We start from the raw sequence: 17,683 nt of genomic DNA, 5'->3' as shown, positions 1-17,683 counted from the left end.
GCACAAGGATTCCAATTTCTCCACATCCTCACCAACACTTATTATTTTCTTTTTTTTACTAATAGCCATCCTAATGGGTATAAGATGGTACAAAAGATAATTCGCTTTTTCCTGGTGACTAACACAGTTGAACATCTTCTCCTGTGGTTATTGATCTGTAATCTCTTTTGTAGATTTTCCATTCAAGCCTTTGCCCACTTTTCTTACAGGTTGTCCCTCTTTTTCATTGTCCTGTAATTTATTTACACATTTTGAGTGATTTGTATTAGTTTGTATTCACATTGCTATAAAGAACTACCTGAGACTGGGTAGTTCATAAAGAACAGGTTTAATTGACTCAGTTCCACAGGCTATACACGTGGTGTGGCTGGGGATGCCTCAGGAAATAAACAATCAAGGCAGAAGGTGGAGAAGCAGGCATAGTCTTCACATGGTGGAGTAGGAGAGAGTGAGTGAAGAGGGAAGTGATACACACTTTCAAACAACCAGATCTTGTGAGAACTCTATCACAAGAACAGCAAGCGGGGAGTCTACCCATGATTCAGTCACCTCCCACAAGGGCCCCTCCCATGACATGTAGGGATTACAATTCGACATGAGATTTGGGTGGGGACACAGAGCCAAACCATATCAAGTACTTTGTCAGATGTATGTGTTGCAAATATCTTCTCTCATTCTGTGGGCTGCTTTTTCTAGTGGGATGTGGAATCAGTAGCTTACGCTGTCTCTATAATTTTTAAAATCAAGCTTCAGTTCTACCCACTCCTAAGGTCTAACAGTACTTGGGTCTTTTCTATGAAACATTATTTTATTTCTTCTAACTCCAGCCTCCATTAATTTTCACCATCTCTGCCCTTCTAGAGTGTCTACCATCTGATTTTGTGATCTAATAGTAATACAGTTAGTTTATATTCTTGTTTGCCTCTTACATATTCAACAGCCAGACCACATTGCTTAATTGCTTTGCATGCATTGCTTTCCTGCTTGATTTTAAATCAGAGGGTAAGGACCTTTTTAATAAATAATATCCTGAGTACATACCAATAAGTACAGCTGTAGTAAGAGCTCAATACTTGTTATATGATTTAAAAAATGTTAATATTACAAGGACTATCTACTATCCACTAAAAGAATCAATAGCAAATAAATTGTTCAAATTAAATATTTTGTTAGAGAGGTCTTTAAAGCAGAGCCACATAAGTCATCAAGTCTAATCTCTACAACATAAAGGAATTAAAAGTGTTTCACTTTAACCTCCCTGGATTCTATTTGGAATTCCAGTTATTAAGTCTTGAATACCACCTTCATTATCTACTTAATCTTGTTACTCACTTCTAAAAATACTTACTTTTGACCTCAAGTTGGTAAAATTAGCCTACTCTCATGTTTGTTTATGCTTTTGTTCTCTGCTGGTCTCTTTGGTCAATGTACATCTATTCATATTATGAGTTTGGATCAGCCTGAAATCGTAAAGTGGGATAAAGCATCAACATGGTCTTTGATAGTCTTAGTATGTGCATAATTAGCTACCTAATGTAAGTTTCTTAGTAAGAATGGGGGTGCTTTAGATGGTGGTGGTGTTTACATTATCAAATGATTTAGACATCTATATATTTGACATTCACTTTTAAAATGCTTATAAATGCAACACAGCCATTGTTCAATTTACACTTTTTTAAAGTTCTCTATCAGGATGTTTGTGAACCCAAAAAGAATTTTCCCCAGAAATGATAGCTGAGTTTCATTGGATAAAAACAAAAGATTTTAAAAGCCTAATTTAATAGTTTTTTGGGGAAAAACAGCTACTTAATTAAATTGTATTACTTGTCTTCTGGGACTGAGATGAAGAAAAATTAGACATGTAATCTCTTTGGGGGGTGTTTTGATGGATTGCCTGCATTTCTCTCACATGTCAGACAACAAGATGGCCAGTGTTTTTACAGGCTTTGTGCCTTTACCCTTGGAATTCTACAAAACAACAACAACAACAACAACAAAAACCATCTCTCAAGTTCATGTAAAACTTTCTTGGAATGAAATGCTCAACATGTGTGTCCAGAATTCTCTTTTCTGCATCAAATCAGAAAAAAATGAGTCAAAACTCATAAGGAATTTTCTATCAGCTAGTGTGACATTTAGGGAGGTAAGAGAAATCCCTGAAGCCCCTAGGGCACTATTTATTATTGCAAAAAAAAAACCAGTAGAGCCATTTTCTATGATACAGCTAATTCAGTCATTATTACAATAGGGATGCAATAATTGTAAAGCATTTCTCAAGAGCCTGACTCATTATGGAAAAGCAAAACTGGATAAACCAGAATGCTTAGAGACTTGAGGTGGGACAGCAAAATGGATACACTGGACAGAGCATGGTCTTGTTGCACTTAGCAGAGGCTGATTACTGTACTTTAACCAAGTAAGGAGTTTATCCAATATAACAAGAGTCTGGGGGTAGGAAATATATGGATAGGGAAGGCACTTGAGGAAACAGGCCCCTTACCCCTCCTGCTTCACAATGCTCAGCACTTACAAATGACTGCTCTACTTTGACACTGAATCACAATCTGGACAAGAGAAAAGACAGGTTAAAAGTAGAAAGCTTATGCCAGCTGAGCAGATCTTTATAGAAAGATGTAGGTATCAAGGAAAAAATAGCTTTCCATGAAGTAACTATTGATCTAGTTTATTGGCCAGTGGAATAGATGACCACCCTAGCTGGAAGGGCATTTATGGAGGTATTTTAAATTAGTTACTATTATCTGAAGCAAATTCATGATTCTGTTACAAGGAAGAAGAGTACATACTGGACAGACAAACCAGTAATGTCTATCACATTTGATTAACTGAATTAAGTGCCATACTTCATATTTTAAATCTTGTTATTAGACATTTTAAAGAATGTATTTCATCCATTTCCACACAATTCAAAGTTCACCACACAGGTCATAATGAAGTTTTCTTTTGGTTATTGTTTCTCAACTTACCTGATATTTCAATAAGAAATGATAACTTATGATACAACCACTTGATGGACAACTGCACAGTCATATGAAAAATGTGTAGCAAAAGATTTGCACAAGCACTTCACAAAAGTATCTAAATGACTAACGACAAAATGAAAAATATGTTCACCTTTGTCATTGGAAATATGCAAATTAAATCCATAATTAAATACAATAATATACCTAACAAAATATTTAAAAAGTAAAAAGACACACAATATCAAGTGTTGGTGCAGATGTGGAGCAACTGAAATCCTCATACAGAAATTATTAGAAAAATCTTCAAAACTTCCTTTTCCTGCCAAATAAAGAAGCAAATCTTGAGCAGAAAGCAGTGCTACAGTCTGTATGTAAACAGGAAAAATAGGGCTAGTCTGAGTGCAGATGCCAATGGCAGCTCTGTGAGGAGCTGAACCAGATACTCCTGCATTTAGGGGGCACCACAGAGAGGATGAAAGTGCCCCCAGGTTGCTAGTACCTTGGACATATAGTAGAAGCAGATACAAACCATTTTTGAAGAAAAGTATCCTCAATTTAGGCCATTAGATTTCCCACATATTAAGAGCAAGGAAATATCATTCACAATCTTTAAGATAACCAAGTGTACAAGGAGGCAAGTCCCTATGGGTGAGACAGATTAGAAAAAATACACGACTTGTTTAGATACTAGAATTGTCAGATATAAATACAGAGTACAGAATAAGTAGGTAAGAAACATTTAAAGAATGAAGTATGAAACCACAAAGATGGAGGAAGAATACAAGAGTATCAGGAATAACTGGGAAGACATGCATAACAATAAAATGGAACTTCTAAAATGAAAAATAGACTTTTAGAAATTAAAAAACCTCAGTGTATGGGTTTAACAACAGATGAAACATAGCTGAACAGTGATCTGGAATACACAGCTGAGGAAATTACCCAGAACAGAGCACAGAGAAGAGTAAGAAGATAAAAAACATGAAAGAAGACATATGCAGAACAGAAGAGGAAATAGAAACATATATATTCTGAATTCTAAGACAGTAGAGATAACTGAGAAAAAGGAATAATTGAAGACACAGTGATTGAGAATTTTACAGAAGTGATGACAGATAAAAATCTATTTTTCTAAGAAAAAGAAACCCAAATGTAAACACATCATAGTGAAACTGTAGAAGAGCAAACACAAAAAGGTTCCAAAGTAGCCAGAGGAAAAGAGACAAATCATCCATAGTGGTACAACAGGAATGCCAAAAACCAGAATGAAATGGAATAACATCTGGCCGGGCGCAGTGGCTCAAGCCTGTAATCCCAGCACTTTGGGAGGCCGAGGCGGGTGGATCACGAGGTCAAGAGATCGAGACCATCCTGGTCAACATGGTGAAACCCCGTCTCTACTAAAAATACAAAAAAATTAGCTGGGCATGGTGGCGCGTGCCTGTAATCCCAGCTACTCAGGAGGCTAAGGCAGGAGAATTGCCTGAACCCAGGAGGCGGAGGTTGCAGTGAGCGCACCATTGCACTCCAGCCTGGGTAACAAGAGTGAAACTCCGTCTAAAAAAAAAAAAAAAAAAGAAAAAAGAAATGGAATAACATCTTCAAAGTGTCTATTTTGCATTGTAGATCTAACCCATTGTTGGAAGATGAAAGTGATATAAAGACATTTTCAGAGAAACAAAAGTTTATCACCAAGAGACCTCTATTAAAGGAACTTCTAAGAGATGTACTTTAGAAAGAAAAATGATCATAGAATGAGGACCTGAGATATGAAAAGGAATAGTAAAATACAAACATGTAAGTACATACATATACACACATACATAAACATCTATGTAAAATAGTGTGAACAGAGATGTCCAGATTTAAAACATTCTGAGGTCCTTGGATTGTCTAGGGGGAGGTTTTAAGGTATTGAACTTAAAACTTTATTGTATTAAATATGCAAGGCAAAAATTTAAGGGTAACACTAAAAGAATAGAAATTGATAGTATAAATTTGAAGAAAATATGGAAAAATAAAACACCCCACATTTTTTAAAGGCAAGGAAGAAAAAAGCAGCATAGAAAAAATGAGACTAATAAAATTAATTCAAACAAGCCAAAATATATATCAATAATTACAATGAATGTAAATGGAATAAACTTGCCCATTAAAGGTTATATTCCATATTGGAAAAAAAATCCAGCTATGTGAAGCTTATGAAACATACAGAAAATTTAAGGACAGACAAATACGAAAGAAGGGTGGGGGAGATAAAAGATATATAAGGTAAACACCAATAAAAACAGAGCTGGGACGTTACTTAATATTTGACAAAATAAATTTTAAGACAAAAAGCAGTATTGGTGATAAAGAGGGCAACTACTAAATGATAAAGAATAAATTCATCAGAAAGGAAAAAATATAACAATTTAAACTTCCATTTCCTAATAGCCTCAAAATATAAAAAGCAAAAATTCATAGAATTTCAGGGTAAAATGGCCAAATGGAGAACTATAGGTACTCCTTTTTCTTTACTGTAAAAATCATAAATAAAACAAGGGTGAATACATTCAAAAGATATTGTATTAGCTTGTGGGATTAAAGATGATTTTTCTCCATTTTCTAAATTTTACTGCTGTGATAATTAATGTACTTTTTTCAAAGATGAAGTATGCAAGTGAAATTTTTTAGATAACTGAGGGCTAATTGTGGTTTTACTAAATTTTGGGGTATTTACAGTCTATAGTTTTAGATCCTGCCCCTAATATTTATCAGGTTGTATACATTTTTTTTTTACATAAATAATGGAAGCACTCTGGTTTGTAGGCTGTATACATTTTAAAGATAATTTCTTGTTTGTGTTTTGCTAAAATTTCAAATGGTTTTTACATGGACTCAAGTGGTTCAGACACCACTTGACTTAACACATTAAAGAATGTGGCTTACTACAGTTTCTGCTGTACTAAAATAAAAGCATTCTGGAAAGAATGCATAATAATGCATTCCAAACTTAAATATGCTACTGATTGTTAATGGCAACATTAGTCTGGATATCTGTATTAGCAACACAGCTACAACTTTTTAGCCTTCTGCCCAGGTATTACAATGATTACCATAGGGATTAGTTACCGTCAAAAAAGTAGAGAAATATACAAATTGGTAATTATTCTTTTTCTCACACGGATACTCCTTTGGATTTAAGTAAACCAAGGTTGTTATTACTAAAGCTCAGTATTCTACCTCTATTTAATCTTTCTGAAATGTGTGATAAGCAACAGTTAGATGAAATAGGAAGAGATCACTGTACACAAATGGAACGTAAAGCAGCATGCAAGGAAGCTGGCTCTGAAGAAAACAATCACAGGTTACTTTATCATAGTACTGAAAACCGAGACAGCAAATGGACTCTTTTTGAATGTATGACGTAAAAACTGAAACTGTAAAATGTAATCTATTCTACAGAATATATTTTTTCATAGTTGTTTAAATTTTACTGTTTGCAATTCTGGAAAAATAACGTGTTGGAAAAGCAAACAGTAATTTAAAATGTATTATTTAGAAATGTATTATATAGAAAAATGACAGGAATTCTAAATTTTTGTGAATATTTTACCCAATAAATGTGTTTTAGAATCTTTTGAGATTTTAATTCGAAAATACTGTTGGTCAAACCCTTTCACTGTTTAAAGCCAACAATAAAAGAACCGGAAAAGAATGTAGTTATTTCCAGCTCTGTGCTATAACAATTAATGACGTCTAGAAATACCCCTTGAGTAAATAAAAATTCAACATCCTTCATTATCATCACTTTATTTCTTCTATCACTACCTTTTTGTGTACTATTTCAATTTGTTGAATTATACTTAAAATGAAGAGCACAAGCATAAATGTACAACTTGATGAATTCTCACATAGCATACCTGTGTAAAAATCTATTAACTTTTAAGATAATACAAGGCCATGATCAAAGGACTAAAGTGATCAACACCCACCACAAAAGGCAGAGTCATAAACAAAAACAATTAAGTGTAATTAAATCAGGTGGGACACACATGTACAAAAAAAAAAACAACAATTTTGGGCTCACATTTTATACCACACAGGTATTCCATATCTTTAGAACATGAGAAAATACACAGTCTCTGTCTGATAGGTCTCTGACCTGGGGTTCTTTTACTGTACTTTTTTTTTTCTCTCTCCAGTAGCTGAACATTGCAAAGGAGTCAGCAGAAAAAATATAAAATTTCAGAGCCAATTGAAGACTTTTTAAAGCAACGTTCTTGTCTTTTCTAGAGATACATTCCTTAATCCTCTTACAAATCGTGACTTTACACGGTGACTTTAAAGGTGAACATCTACTTATGGACGTTCTGGTGCTCTCTTTCCCTTAAGTGGCAGATGGTTTCTTTTAACCTAAAATTGAAGTTGTTGGGGAACTCCTAATTCCACGTCTAGTCCTAGTGTCCACAGGCTACCAAAGATGATACGAATAGCTTCTCAGGCACTCTACCCACCTTTTACCTTTGTTAATACAAATATTTCCCAGATCTGGGTCCCGAAATTATTTTACCCTGCAGAGCAGCAATGTTATGATGTTCATTCAGTAAACTCTTCCCTAGTTTTTAATCTTTGCATTTTCTGCGTATACTTCAAGCCACCAGTAACTTTCCCAGTTACCAAGAAACAGTTAACACAGGTTGCTATTTGTTTTGTTCGGAATTTACGAGCCATTTAACCACACACGTGATTAGCAACTTTAAGGGGGCTCTTCCAGGCAAACAATCCACAGAATGCGAGGCCCCGGGTACCCAAATGAGGCAACAATGAAAGATCGGCGAAGCTCAACAAGGTTCCTGAGCGCCACGGACGCCAGCTCTGATTTCAGGTTTCCGGAGTGCGCCTGCGGGGCTGCCTTTATGGCCGAGGCGCGAAAGGGGTCCAGGAAAGAGGGTGCCCTTAGGGACTTGGAGATTACCGTGGGCGACCCTGCCACCAGCCGCCCCCACCACAAAGAAGAGGAAACGCTCCGCATCCCGTCACCAGGGCAACTCTGCAATCCGACACCTCAAGATTCCGCATCCCGGGCAGCGGATAAAAGAGAAAAGCGCGTCGCAGCCCGGCCGCGGGGCTTCAAGTCGTCTCTGCCACCAATGTTCCTGGGGTGCTGAGAGCGACGCGGGATCCACCCACTCCGCGAACCCGAGGTCCGAGGCTCAGCCATCCCCTGCAACGCCACCGCGCCCGGCCGGCGCCTCCCGCACGTGGCGGCCGTGATTGTCCCGGGGCGGTATCCCTCCGCGCCCCCGCCTCAGTCTCCCCCCGCCCTTCCCGGGACCCTCCGTGCCCGGGCGCCGCGGAAGGATCGCACGCACGCGCGCGCGCACGCCTCGCCGTGTCCGCGAACGGAGGGCGCTGCGGTTAGGAACAACCGCTGCCGCCGCCGGCACAGCAGCTCCGCAGCCTCCCGCCGCTGGGTAGTCAGCCCCGCGACTGCGGGCGGCCGGGCGGCCGGGCGCGCTCTGAGGCTCGCCCCTTACCGCTGTACCCGCGTCCTCCCTCCTCAGCTCCTCGGGGAGGGGGGCGGTCGGTGCCTGCGCAGAGCCGCCTCCTCCCCGCCCCCGCCCCGCCTCCCCCCGTGCTGCCGCCGCCGCCGCCCGCTACCGCCGCCGCCGCCGCCGCCGCCGCTGCGCCTGCTGCTTCTCGCCGTCCCCGCTGCAGTGCGAAGGGCTCGAAGATGGCCGGTTGGCAGAGCTACGTGGATAACCTGATGTGCGATGGCTGCTGCCAGGAGGCCGCCATTGTCGGCTACTGCGACGCCAAATACGTCTGGGCAGCCACGGCCGGGGGCGTCTTTCAGAGCATTACGGTGAGGACCAGTGGCGGCCGGGACTCTGGTCCCTGCACAGGAGCGGGGTTGGCCGTCCGCGGGTGCGCCGCAACATGGAGGGTCGAGCCCGCAGGTGTGCGAGGCAGCAGGCGCTGAGGATGCGGCTACCGGGCGGGCGGGGAGGCCGAGGCCCGGGGACGCCCCCTCGCCTGGAGCTGCGCTGACAGGCGGGGGGCGGCGGCCGGACTCCTCGCCGGCCCTGGCGGGGCGCCCCCGGCGTTCTCAGCGTCAGTCCAGGTGCCCGGGTTGGGGGAGGGGGCACGCACCGGCCAGGGCTAGGGTAGGGGTTCCTTTTTCCGCTTCGTGCGGTTCTCCTAAGGTTCGGTTGAAGCCATGAGGCTTACTATGCACGTCCTGAGGTGGAAGCGAGGGTCGGGGATCCGGGCTGAGGGACGCGGGCCCCGGGTGGAGGTCCCCAGGCTCCCTGGCCGCCTCTTGCTCCGCGGACAGCGCGCCTCCCGCTCCTATGGCTGTGGGAGGCGGCGGCCCGGGTCCGGCCCCCGGGATTCTCGAAGCGACTTTGCGTAGGTTTTCCGGTGTCCAGGCCTCTGGGGCTTGCGAGAGATGTACGCTTACCGCGTAGGTGGATTCGTGAATCTCGACTTCAGCTCTAGCTCTATAGGTTTTTTTTTTTTTTTTTTTTAATTCTCCAAGATGGCGAACTGCCATTGATTTCTCTTCTCATATGGAGATTCATCGATATACGGTTATCCCCAGTTACGCAACATAGCTCAAAAGAGGGGTGCTTTTGGGGGGCTTTCAGTAATTGCGAAGACCTGAAGGACACTTCACTTCTCCAAGTCCCTCCCTCTTTAGTGGTGGCAGTAAAGGAACTAATGCAGATTTACGCTACACATTGCCTGATTTTCTTGAGACTTGATGGTTTTGACTTGGTTGCAATATGTTTGGGGACTATTTGCCACTAAGCCTCCAGCTTATTGTTTTGCCTATTTCTGCCCAAGGCTGTTTCTAAAATTGTGATAATTGTGTTAAATATGAGACCATTTCCTTAATTACTTTGCACCAAGCTCCCTTCCCCTTAAACCCCAACACTCAGGTCCCCTATTACGGGTGCTAGTTATTCTTTTACCACTTAACATGGTTTAAAGTCTAACTTTAGAACTCAGTACTTGATAATAGTACTTTAAGGTCTCGTATACCCGCAGTGGACTACAATTCTTGTAGGGAATTGGCATTTGGTCATCAACTTTTTTCCTGCGGTCCTCTTGTCTTTGTGTGTGAGTTCCCGCTGTCTGACTAGGAAGATTGCGGGAGTGTGCTTGGAAATGGCTGGGGCCTGCTATGACTCTGCAGTTCTGATGGGGGCGACGCCTTCTTTCTTATTCATGGAATGTTAGAATGCACGTTTTCTCCTTTCCGGTTCTGGTGGCTACCTCAGTTTCTTTCCCAATCTCCCTCCATTTTCTCTGTTTTACTGTTGCCTGCTGCTGTAGGTGGAATCCACTTTGCATTTCCCCAGAAATAAAACTGATTACTGAGATGGAAGGGGAAGGGAAGTTGGAAAGAAACAGGAGTCGTGGCTAGAAAAATAGGAGGGAAATATGAATTGGAAAAGCACTGATGTCTAGGGATTGACGTCCATAATATCATCAGGGATATTTCTAGCTATTCCAAGCAGAGAAGTGAACAATCAAAGAACAGGCTTTATTTCGGGAGACTTTGAGGCTACTTTAAATTTGATGAAACATGATTGACTGTAATGTGACTGAATGTGATAGACCATCTGTGTTCAAAGAGTTGATGGCTGAATTTTTATGGTTACGTGAACACTTTCAGTTGACTTAATACAGTTTATAAATAACTCAAGTTTGCACTTTGTCTAGTGTCAACTATTTAGAGTTTTTTTGTATAGACTGGTTTTGGTTAAGAGCTGACACTGATAACTGAAGTCAAATCAAATGATGTAAAACATGTAATCATATCGGATTAAGTAATTCTTTAGAAAGACTGAATCTTGGTTTTACATTAGTGAAATGTGGCTGTCTCGCGTTGGTAGTATAAGCTTAGCACACAGCATTTCCTGTTACATCAAGCCCTGAAAGAAATTAACTACAATTTCCATTTCTTTTTTCTTTTTGGTGGGGGGCAGCCAATAGAAATAGATATGATTGTAGGAAAAGACCGGGAAGGTTTCTTTACCAACGGTTTGACTCTTGGCGCGAAGAAATGCTCAGTGATCAGAGATAGTCTATACGTCGATGGTGACTGCACAATGGACATCCGGACAAAGAGTCAAGGTGGGGAGCCAACATACAATGTTGCTGTCGGCAGAGCTGGTAGAGGTAAGTAAGGTATTCTTTTGGTTAAAAGTTGCATGCCACATTACAACTTATTAAGCACCTTCTTTTAACATTTTGGTTAAAAGTTAGTCCATAATGGCAATTAAGGTGGTTTTTGTGAACTGCTCAGCACTGTGAAGCACTGCTTTAGTTTTACCTACTCTAAGCATCTACAACCTGACCTCTTAGATGCTGATTTTGTTCTAAGAATATTCATATCAACTCACTTTCACCTTTAGGAAACTTAAAAGTCTCTTAAACTGCTTGACATGTCAAATGATAATCCTGTGGTGTTTCAGATTGTTAAATTGTTCAGATCACTTGGTTATTTTAGTCCGTTTCAGTGCGTTTGACTTTTGGATCGCTCTCCTTTTTTTTTCTTGCTTGTATTATAGCCATTTCACTACTCAGCATAAAGAAGGAACAATTAGCATCAGTTCATTTTTCAGTTAGGAACTTTGCCGGGAAAGAGTTAAATAATTAGATGAAAATTTTGGAGTAAGTTGTCCATTCACTGAAATATTTTCAAAGATTGTGTGTCTGGGACTTAGATTTGAAAAGTAGGAAATTACATTTAGTTTGTATACTTGGTCCAAAAATTCAGCTGTCTCCAGATTGTTGTCAACATTATAGAAACTCTTAATTGCACTAAAGAAGTATCTCTACTTTTTCAAAATAAACTTCTGAAATTGAGGTTTGTTATGACATCTGATTGATTTACAAATACATTTAAATGTGTTAATGCATATGAATATTTTGTAAATAGAGAGTGCTTCTGTAGCCTTCCTATAGCTGACTTGGCACATCTAATTTTAATAACAGCTCTACCGTATGAGGGGACTTAAAGCTGCTCTGAGTTATAATTTAATGCTCTGGCTCTACCAGCTCCCTGTGATTATCCTAAAAGTTACTCTTATTCTGATGTGAGTTGATGTTTATAGATATTTATCTATAAGAAAATTAGATGACTTTGAAATAGTGACAAATCTCTTTAAACATTAGCTGCACTCAAAGCTAAATATGCTAAAAAGCGTCCAACACAAGAAACCAGAATATTTTATACTATACAGCACTACTGACATCTAGTGGTAGTGAATATAAAATTTGACATATACATGTATTTTGGGTTATAGACCTTTGAATTGCATCACAGAAGAGCAATTAGAAATCGTAAACGTATTTTTTTAGACGCAGTTTTAAAAAAGGCTAGTATGGTAAAGTTATCAGTAAGCACACACCTTAAATACATTTAATTTGGTCTTTTCTGAATGATACTGAATATGCTATTTAAAATTGGATCTTCATTTTCCTTTGGAAATAACAGACACATTTAGCCTCACTGGTAAAACTTAATAGCTTATACTTATCAAGCATGTTAAAATTTGGGGAGTTTGTAAGTAAATAACTCAGCAAGTTTCTTAAGTTATATTTTTGGGGCAAGTAATGACATGTACTTGTCACATCAGCCAGAATATTTTTGCCCTAAAATAGAAGACAAATGATCACTTTTTTTTTTTTTTTTTTTTTCTTCTCTAGCTAGTGTAAAGATAGTTGTATGGAACTTTTGCTTGCATTGATGGGGGCTTCCATGATGCAGTCAAGTTTATTATTTTCTGTTTAATATACTACTAGTTTGAGAGTTCTTTTTGGAGACCTAATTGACTTCAGTGATTGACAGTTCATAGAAAACTAACTTAATGTTCACTTATTAATCGGGGTTCTGTCTGCTAAAACTTATGTGACTTTCTTGATTAACACTTCTTTTGAAACACTTTTCTTCTTTCTCTTTCAGTCTTGGTCTTTGTAATGGGAAAAGAAGGGGTCCATGGAGGCGGATTGAATAAGAAGGCATACTCAATGGCAAAATACTTGAGAGACTCTGGGTTCTAGCTGCTAGGCAGACTGTTAAGTATTAGGGGAAAATTGCTCTTAAACTTTCCTAGCTGTAAGCTTAAGTCTTAATTCTGGAAATTTTATTAGCAATGCAGGGTGATGGGGTATGAACCTGTGTCTCCTTTGTATCCCTCTGTTGGTGGGGAAAGGTGTCTTTCTTTCTGCCCTCCCCCCCTTAAATAATTCTGTTCACTTTTGTTTTGTTTCCTTGTGTACTCCAGCATTGGTTATAGTCATGGGAAAGGAAGGTGTCCACGGAGGCACACTTAACAAGAAAGCGTATGAACTCGCTTTATACCTGAGGAGGTCTGATGTGTAAGCAGCCTCTCCCCATCTACCTAGCAACTGTCTTCATCAACAACCCCAATTATGGTCACAATGCTACCAAACTATAGACGGTAGCTAATTTTTCTTTACCTATTTTCTAATGTCATGATTCCTGTTTGCCCAATGGATCATTTGTATGTTAACCACTGTATGTAACCAACCTTTATCTGGCAACATAATTGCAGCACAATAATGATTTGCATGATACCTTGAAATTGGGGGGAGGGGGCATGCCAAGTTGGGCATCACTTTGTCTTAGCAATTAATGGGATATTGATTACTAAAATAAGTTAATATTAAGCAAGGTGCCAGTTGTACAATCTCTGATCAATGTCTTTTCAGCACTTTGAGCATTTACTTGGCTCATTTAGTCTTCCTTTTGTAGCGCATGGTTGGGAGGAAAAAGTGCATGCATCTTTCCTTCACTCTTCTCTTTTTCCCCCCGCCCCTCCTCCCCACCCTTTGCCCACAGGCATTTGGTTTGCTTCCATCTTTTTTTATGCAGTGCCTGTTTTGTTTTTTTTTTAACCAATTAATATCCCTTTTGTTGATGAGCTATTGAGAGCTGCAGTAGTTGCTTTTAGTATTGTTGCACTTGAGTAGAGACGAACCTTTACTCATAGTGTCTACAGGACATATGAAGAGTGCAATGGCAAAACAAGAGCAAAAAGCACTTCCTCCCATGACCTTACAGTAACCATACTGATTGAATCCCCAGGGACATTCCATCATTGCAATAGCTCAGACTTTTGTTCCTGTCTTTTTCTTTGCACACCAGCTCTACTCTTTAGTAAAATTGTAAAAGGCTGCCATTATGGACATTAGGTATCCCAACATAACCGTCTGGAGTGTGTCCAGTTTGTTCTTCATAGGACCAATTTTTATTTGCAGCTTGAGTTTTTATATGAAGTTGCATTATTGTGGACTTGGCTGTCTTGTGATGAATTTTTTTCATATGTATTCTGTGCCATACTATTGTTAAAATGAACTGTTGCTATTGTGAGATGGATTTTAACTGACCTATTAAGGGTTTCTTTCGAATGGCACTACTTTAGGGACATTCTAGTGTTTGCTTCTATTGTTTGGGCCTTGTGGATAATGTACAGATTTAAAAACAAATCTTGTTGCTGATTTGTCCATTTCTTTCCCTGCACTTTGTTACATCTGGGATACAGTCTAACTCATCTGATTTAATATGCATTTAAAAAAATGCCATAACTATTAAACACCTTGTTTACAGACAGATGAAATAAATTTATTCCAACCAAATACTCTAGACTCCTGTTGTTTATATACATTTTTGGCTTATGTTAAAAGTTGATTTTTGACACAGTGGGAATACACAGAATAGGCCAAAGTCTGCTGCAGACATAAAACTTTTAACAGCATTCAGCTGATGGCTTACTTCAAATAATGTTACAGATAAAATAAGTGCCTCAGAATTTCTTTTTGATGTTACATGTAACTTTTAGTTATTTTAGGCTCATCTTCAGACATATATGAGAGACTTGACTTATTTGCTAGAAAAATAAGTGTTTTCCTCTTGTTGCTGGTTTCTAGATGTGAAATCTATCTAATAAACAATAAAGGGAGTACCAAGAAGGGTTTCTGCACTGTTTTGGATTTTTCTGTGTTGAAATGTCATATGACTTTAGATTTGGAGGCTGTGTTGGCAGACTGAAGTCAGCCAGCTGGGGCCCTCCCACATAAGAGCAGAAGACATTCCTTAGGCACCATATAAGATAATTGGGGTGCTTTTGCATTTTTTGGCTTTGTAGTGACATGTTGACCATGGCTATATTATAGGTTTAATCTCAGAGCCCATAAAATCCCTGATATGTATTGAACTTTAGTAAGTATGTACATTTATGGCTGTTTAGATAAATCATTACTAACCAGCAACTGCCAAACAGACGCTTAGAAGAGCCAGGGGTGCTGAAAAGTTAGTGGGTCTCAATAAAACTGTGGAGCTGGTTATAATGCAGATTATGGACTTTGGGTTTCCACCCTGGAGACGGAGATTCCGTAAGCCCAGGAAATCCCTTTTCAGAAACAATCACTGACTGGGTCATTCTGATTCATTTTTAGTGGTGTATATACTGCCTTTTGAGAAACAATGGGTAAGGAATAGGAATTCATCTCTGTCTTAAAATATACTATGTATAATGAAAATTTTTTTCTTCGACTAGTTGGGCATTGGCTGTGAATATGGTTGTATATATAGGGATGTAAAAGTATGGAAGATAAAGGATTTGGGGCTTTTTTGGTAGTTGGACATAACCTAGAAATTGCAAAACTGTAATAAAAACCTGGTAATCAGTTTCTTGACCTGTTAGGCCAAAAGATTGGGTAAATGAAAATTTGGTGATTGAGTTGTGATTTGAGATTTTACAGTAATACACATTCTCACTTGTAAAGAACTGTTAGGGAAACTAATTATAGAAACCAGTGACCAAACTTCTGAAACTCTTAATGAATTGATCTGTAAGTAGGTGGGGAGGCAGTGTGTGTATGTTCAAAGAGGAGGTAGTGGAGTGGAAGGTGGTAAAGGGTGACTGTATCATTAAAATAGTCTATGATGAAACTACTCATTGACCCTCTACCCACAATTTCCTTGGAAAAATATGGAAATATATACATGTGTGCTTTGCTTTGTACTTAGTTCTAGGAATTTAGCATATGGAAATGAAGCTACACAAATTCGTATACCAGAATTCCATCACACACTGCATTACGTTATCAGACTTGGAAAACATCTACAAGGTTTAGCTTTTTAAGGGGTATCGTTTGAATAAATGATTTTATGTCTGTAGGACAAAAGTCATTGAAGAATGACATGAGAATGCTTACCAATGAATGTTAATATGATACAAACATGTCATGATATTTCATATACATACAGTATTAATATGCATGTGTTTTACATATGTATTTCTGAAGGCAGTATATCTCTGGAATGAACGTTTCCATGTGACTGTATTTTGACTTATACTGTTTTAATGTTACTTTTGTAATCAAGAAAATTTTAAATTTGTTTTTTAAATTGAAATTGGAATTTAACTGTACATACTGTCCTATTCTAAATGCTGTACCATGAAATTACAGAACATTTCAGGTGAACATTAAGAGAACTAGCAACAGTCCTAGCCAGTGCTGCTAAACGAGACACTTCATAGATTTTCATATATATATATATATATATATATACATATATATATTATTTTATTGCACTTTAGATTCTGGGGTACATGTGCAGAACATGCAGGATTGTTGTATAGGTACATATATGGCAATGTGGTTTGCTGCTTCCATCCCCCCATCACCTATATCTGGCATTTCTCCCCATGTTACCACTCCTCAACCTCCCTATCCCCCGCTGTCCCTCCCCTATTCCCCCCAACAGACCCCAGTGGGTGATGATTCCCTCCCTGTGTCCATGTGTTCTCACTGTTCACCCGCCTATGAGTGAGAACACGCAGTGTCTGATTTCCTGTTCTTGTGTCAGTTCGCTGAGAATGATGGTTTCCAGATTCATACATTTCCCTACAAAGGACATGAACTCATCGTTTCTTATGGCTGCATAGTATTCCATGGTGTACACGTGCCACATTTTCCTTGTCCAGTCTATCATTCAGTGGGCATTTGGTTTGGTTCCAGGTCTTTGCTCTTGTAAACAGTGCCGCAGTGAACATACATGTGCATGTGTCTTTATAATAGAATGATTTATAATTCTTTGGGTATATACCCAGTAATGGGATTGCTGGGTCAAATGGAATTTCTATTTCTAGGTCCTGGAGGAATTGCCACACTATTTCACAATGGTCGCACTAATTTACACTCCCACCAACAGTGTAAAAGTGTTCCTATTTCTCCACATCCTCTCCAGTATGTTGTTTCCAGATTTTTTAATGATTGCCATTCCAACTGGGGTGAGATGGTACCTTAATGTGATTTTGATTTGCATTTCTCTAATGACCAGTGATGAGCCTTTTTTCATATGTTTGTTGGCTGCATAAATGTCTTCTTTTGAAAAGTGTTCATGTCCTTTGCCCAATTTTGAATGGGTTTGTTTTTTTCTTGTAAATCTGTTTTAGTTCTTTGCAGATTCTGGATATTAGCCCTTTGTCAGGTGAGTAGATTGCAAAAATTTTTTCCCATTCTGTTGGTTGCCAGTTCACTCTAATGATTGTTTCTTTTGCTGTACAGAAGCTCTGGAGTTTAATTAGATCCCATTTGTCTATTTTGGCTTTTGTTGCCAATGCTTTTGGGAACAACTAAAAGTAATAATTCAGAATTTCAAAAAAAAATTT

At 39.2% G+C, this 17,683-nt stretch overlaps 2 protein-coding genes across 3 annotated transcripts; one reads left to right on the top strand and one right to left on the bottom strand.

Moving 5' to 3' along the window:
• Positions 1-6,759: 6,759 nt before the first annotated feature.
• Positions 6,760-9,590, bottom strand: LOC120368312 (uncharacterized). The gene has a single exon (XM_074405487.1). The coding sequence runs from the start codon at positions 9,520-9,522 to the stop codon at positions 9,082-9,084; it is 441 nt and encodes a 146-aa protein (XP_074261588.1). The 5' UTR covers positions 9,523-9,590; the 3' UTR covers positions 6,760-9,081.
• On the top strand, positions 8,620-14,644 carry PFN2 (profilin 2). Of its 2 annotated transcripts, none has more exons than XM_039480348.2 (3): positions 8,620-8,832; positions 10,964-11,156; positions 13,268-14,644. In XM_039480348.2, exons 1-3 carry the CDS (start codon positions 8,701-8,703, stop codon positions 13,363-13,365), a joined length of 423 nt encoding a protein of 140 aa, XP_039336282.1. In that variant the 5' UTR covers positions 8,620-8,700; the 3' UTR covers positions 13,366-14,644. The 2 variants fall into 2 exon arrangements, with proteins under 2 accessions (XP_039336282.1, XP_039336281.1); XM_039480347.2 differs by having other exon boundaries at positions 12,946-14,644.
• Positions 14,645-17,683: the final 3,039 nt, after the last annotated feature.

Source organism: Saimiri boliviensis, chromosome 9 (assembly GCF_048565385.1).
Source record: "Saimiri boliviensis isolate mSaiBol1 chromosome 9, mSaiBol1.pri, whole genome shotgun sequence".
NCBI lineage: Eukaryota > Metazoa > Chordata > Mammalia > Primates > Cebidae > Saimiri > Saimiri boliviensis.
This window is presented reverse-complemented; position numbering and strand designations above follow the sequence as displayed.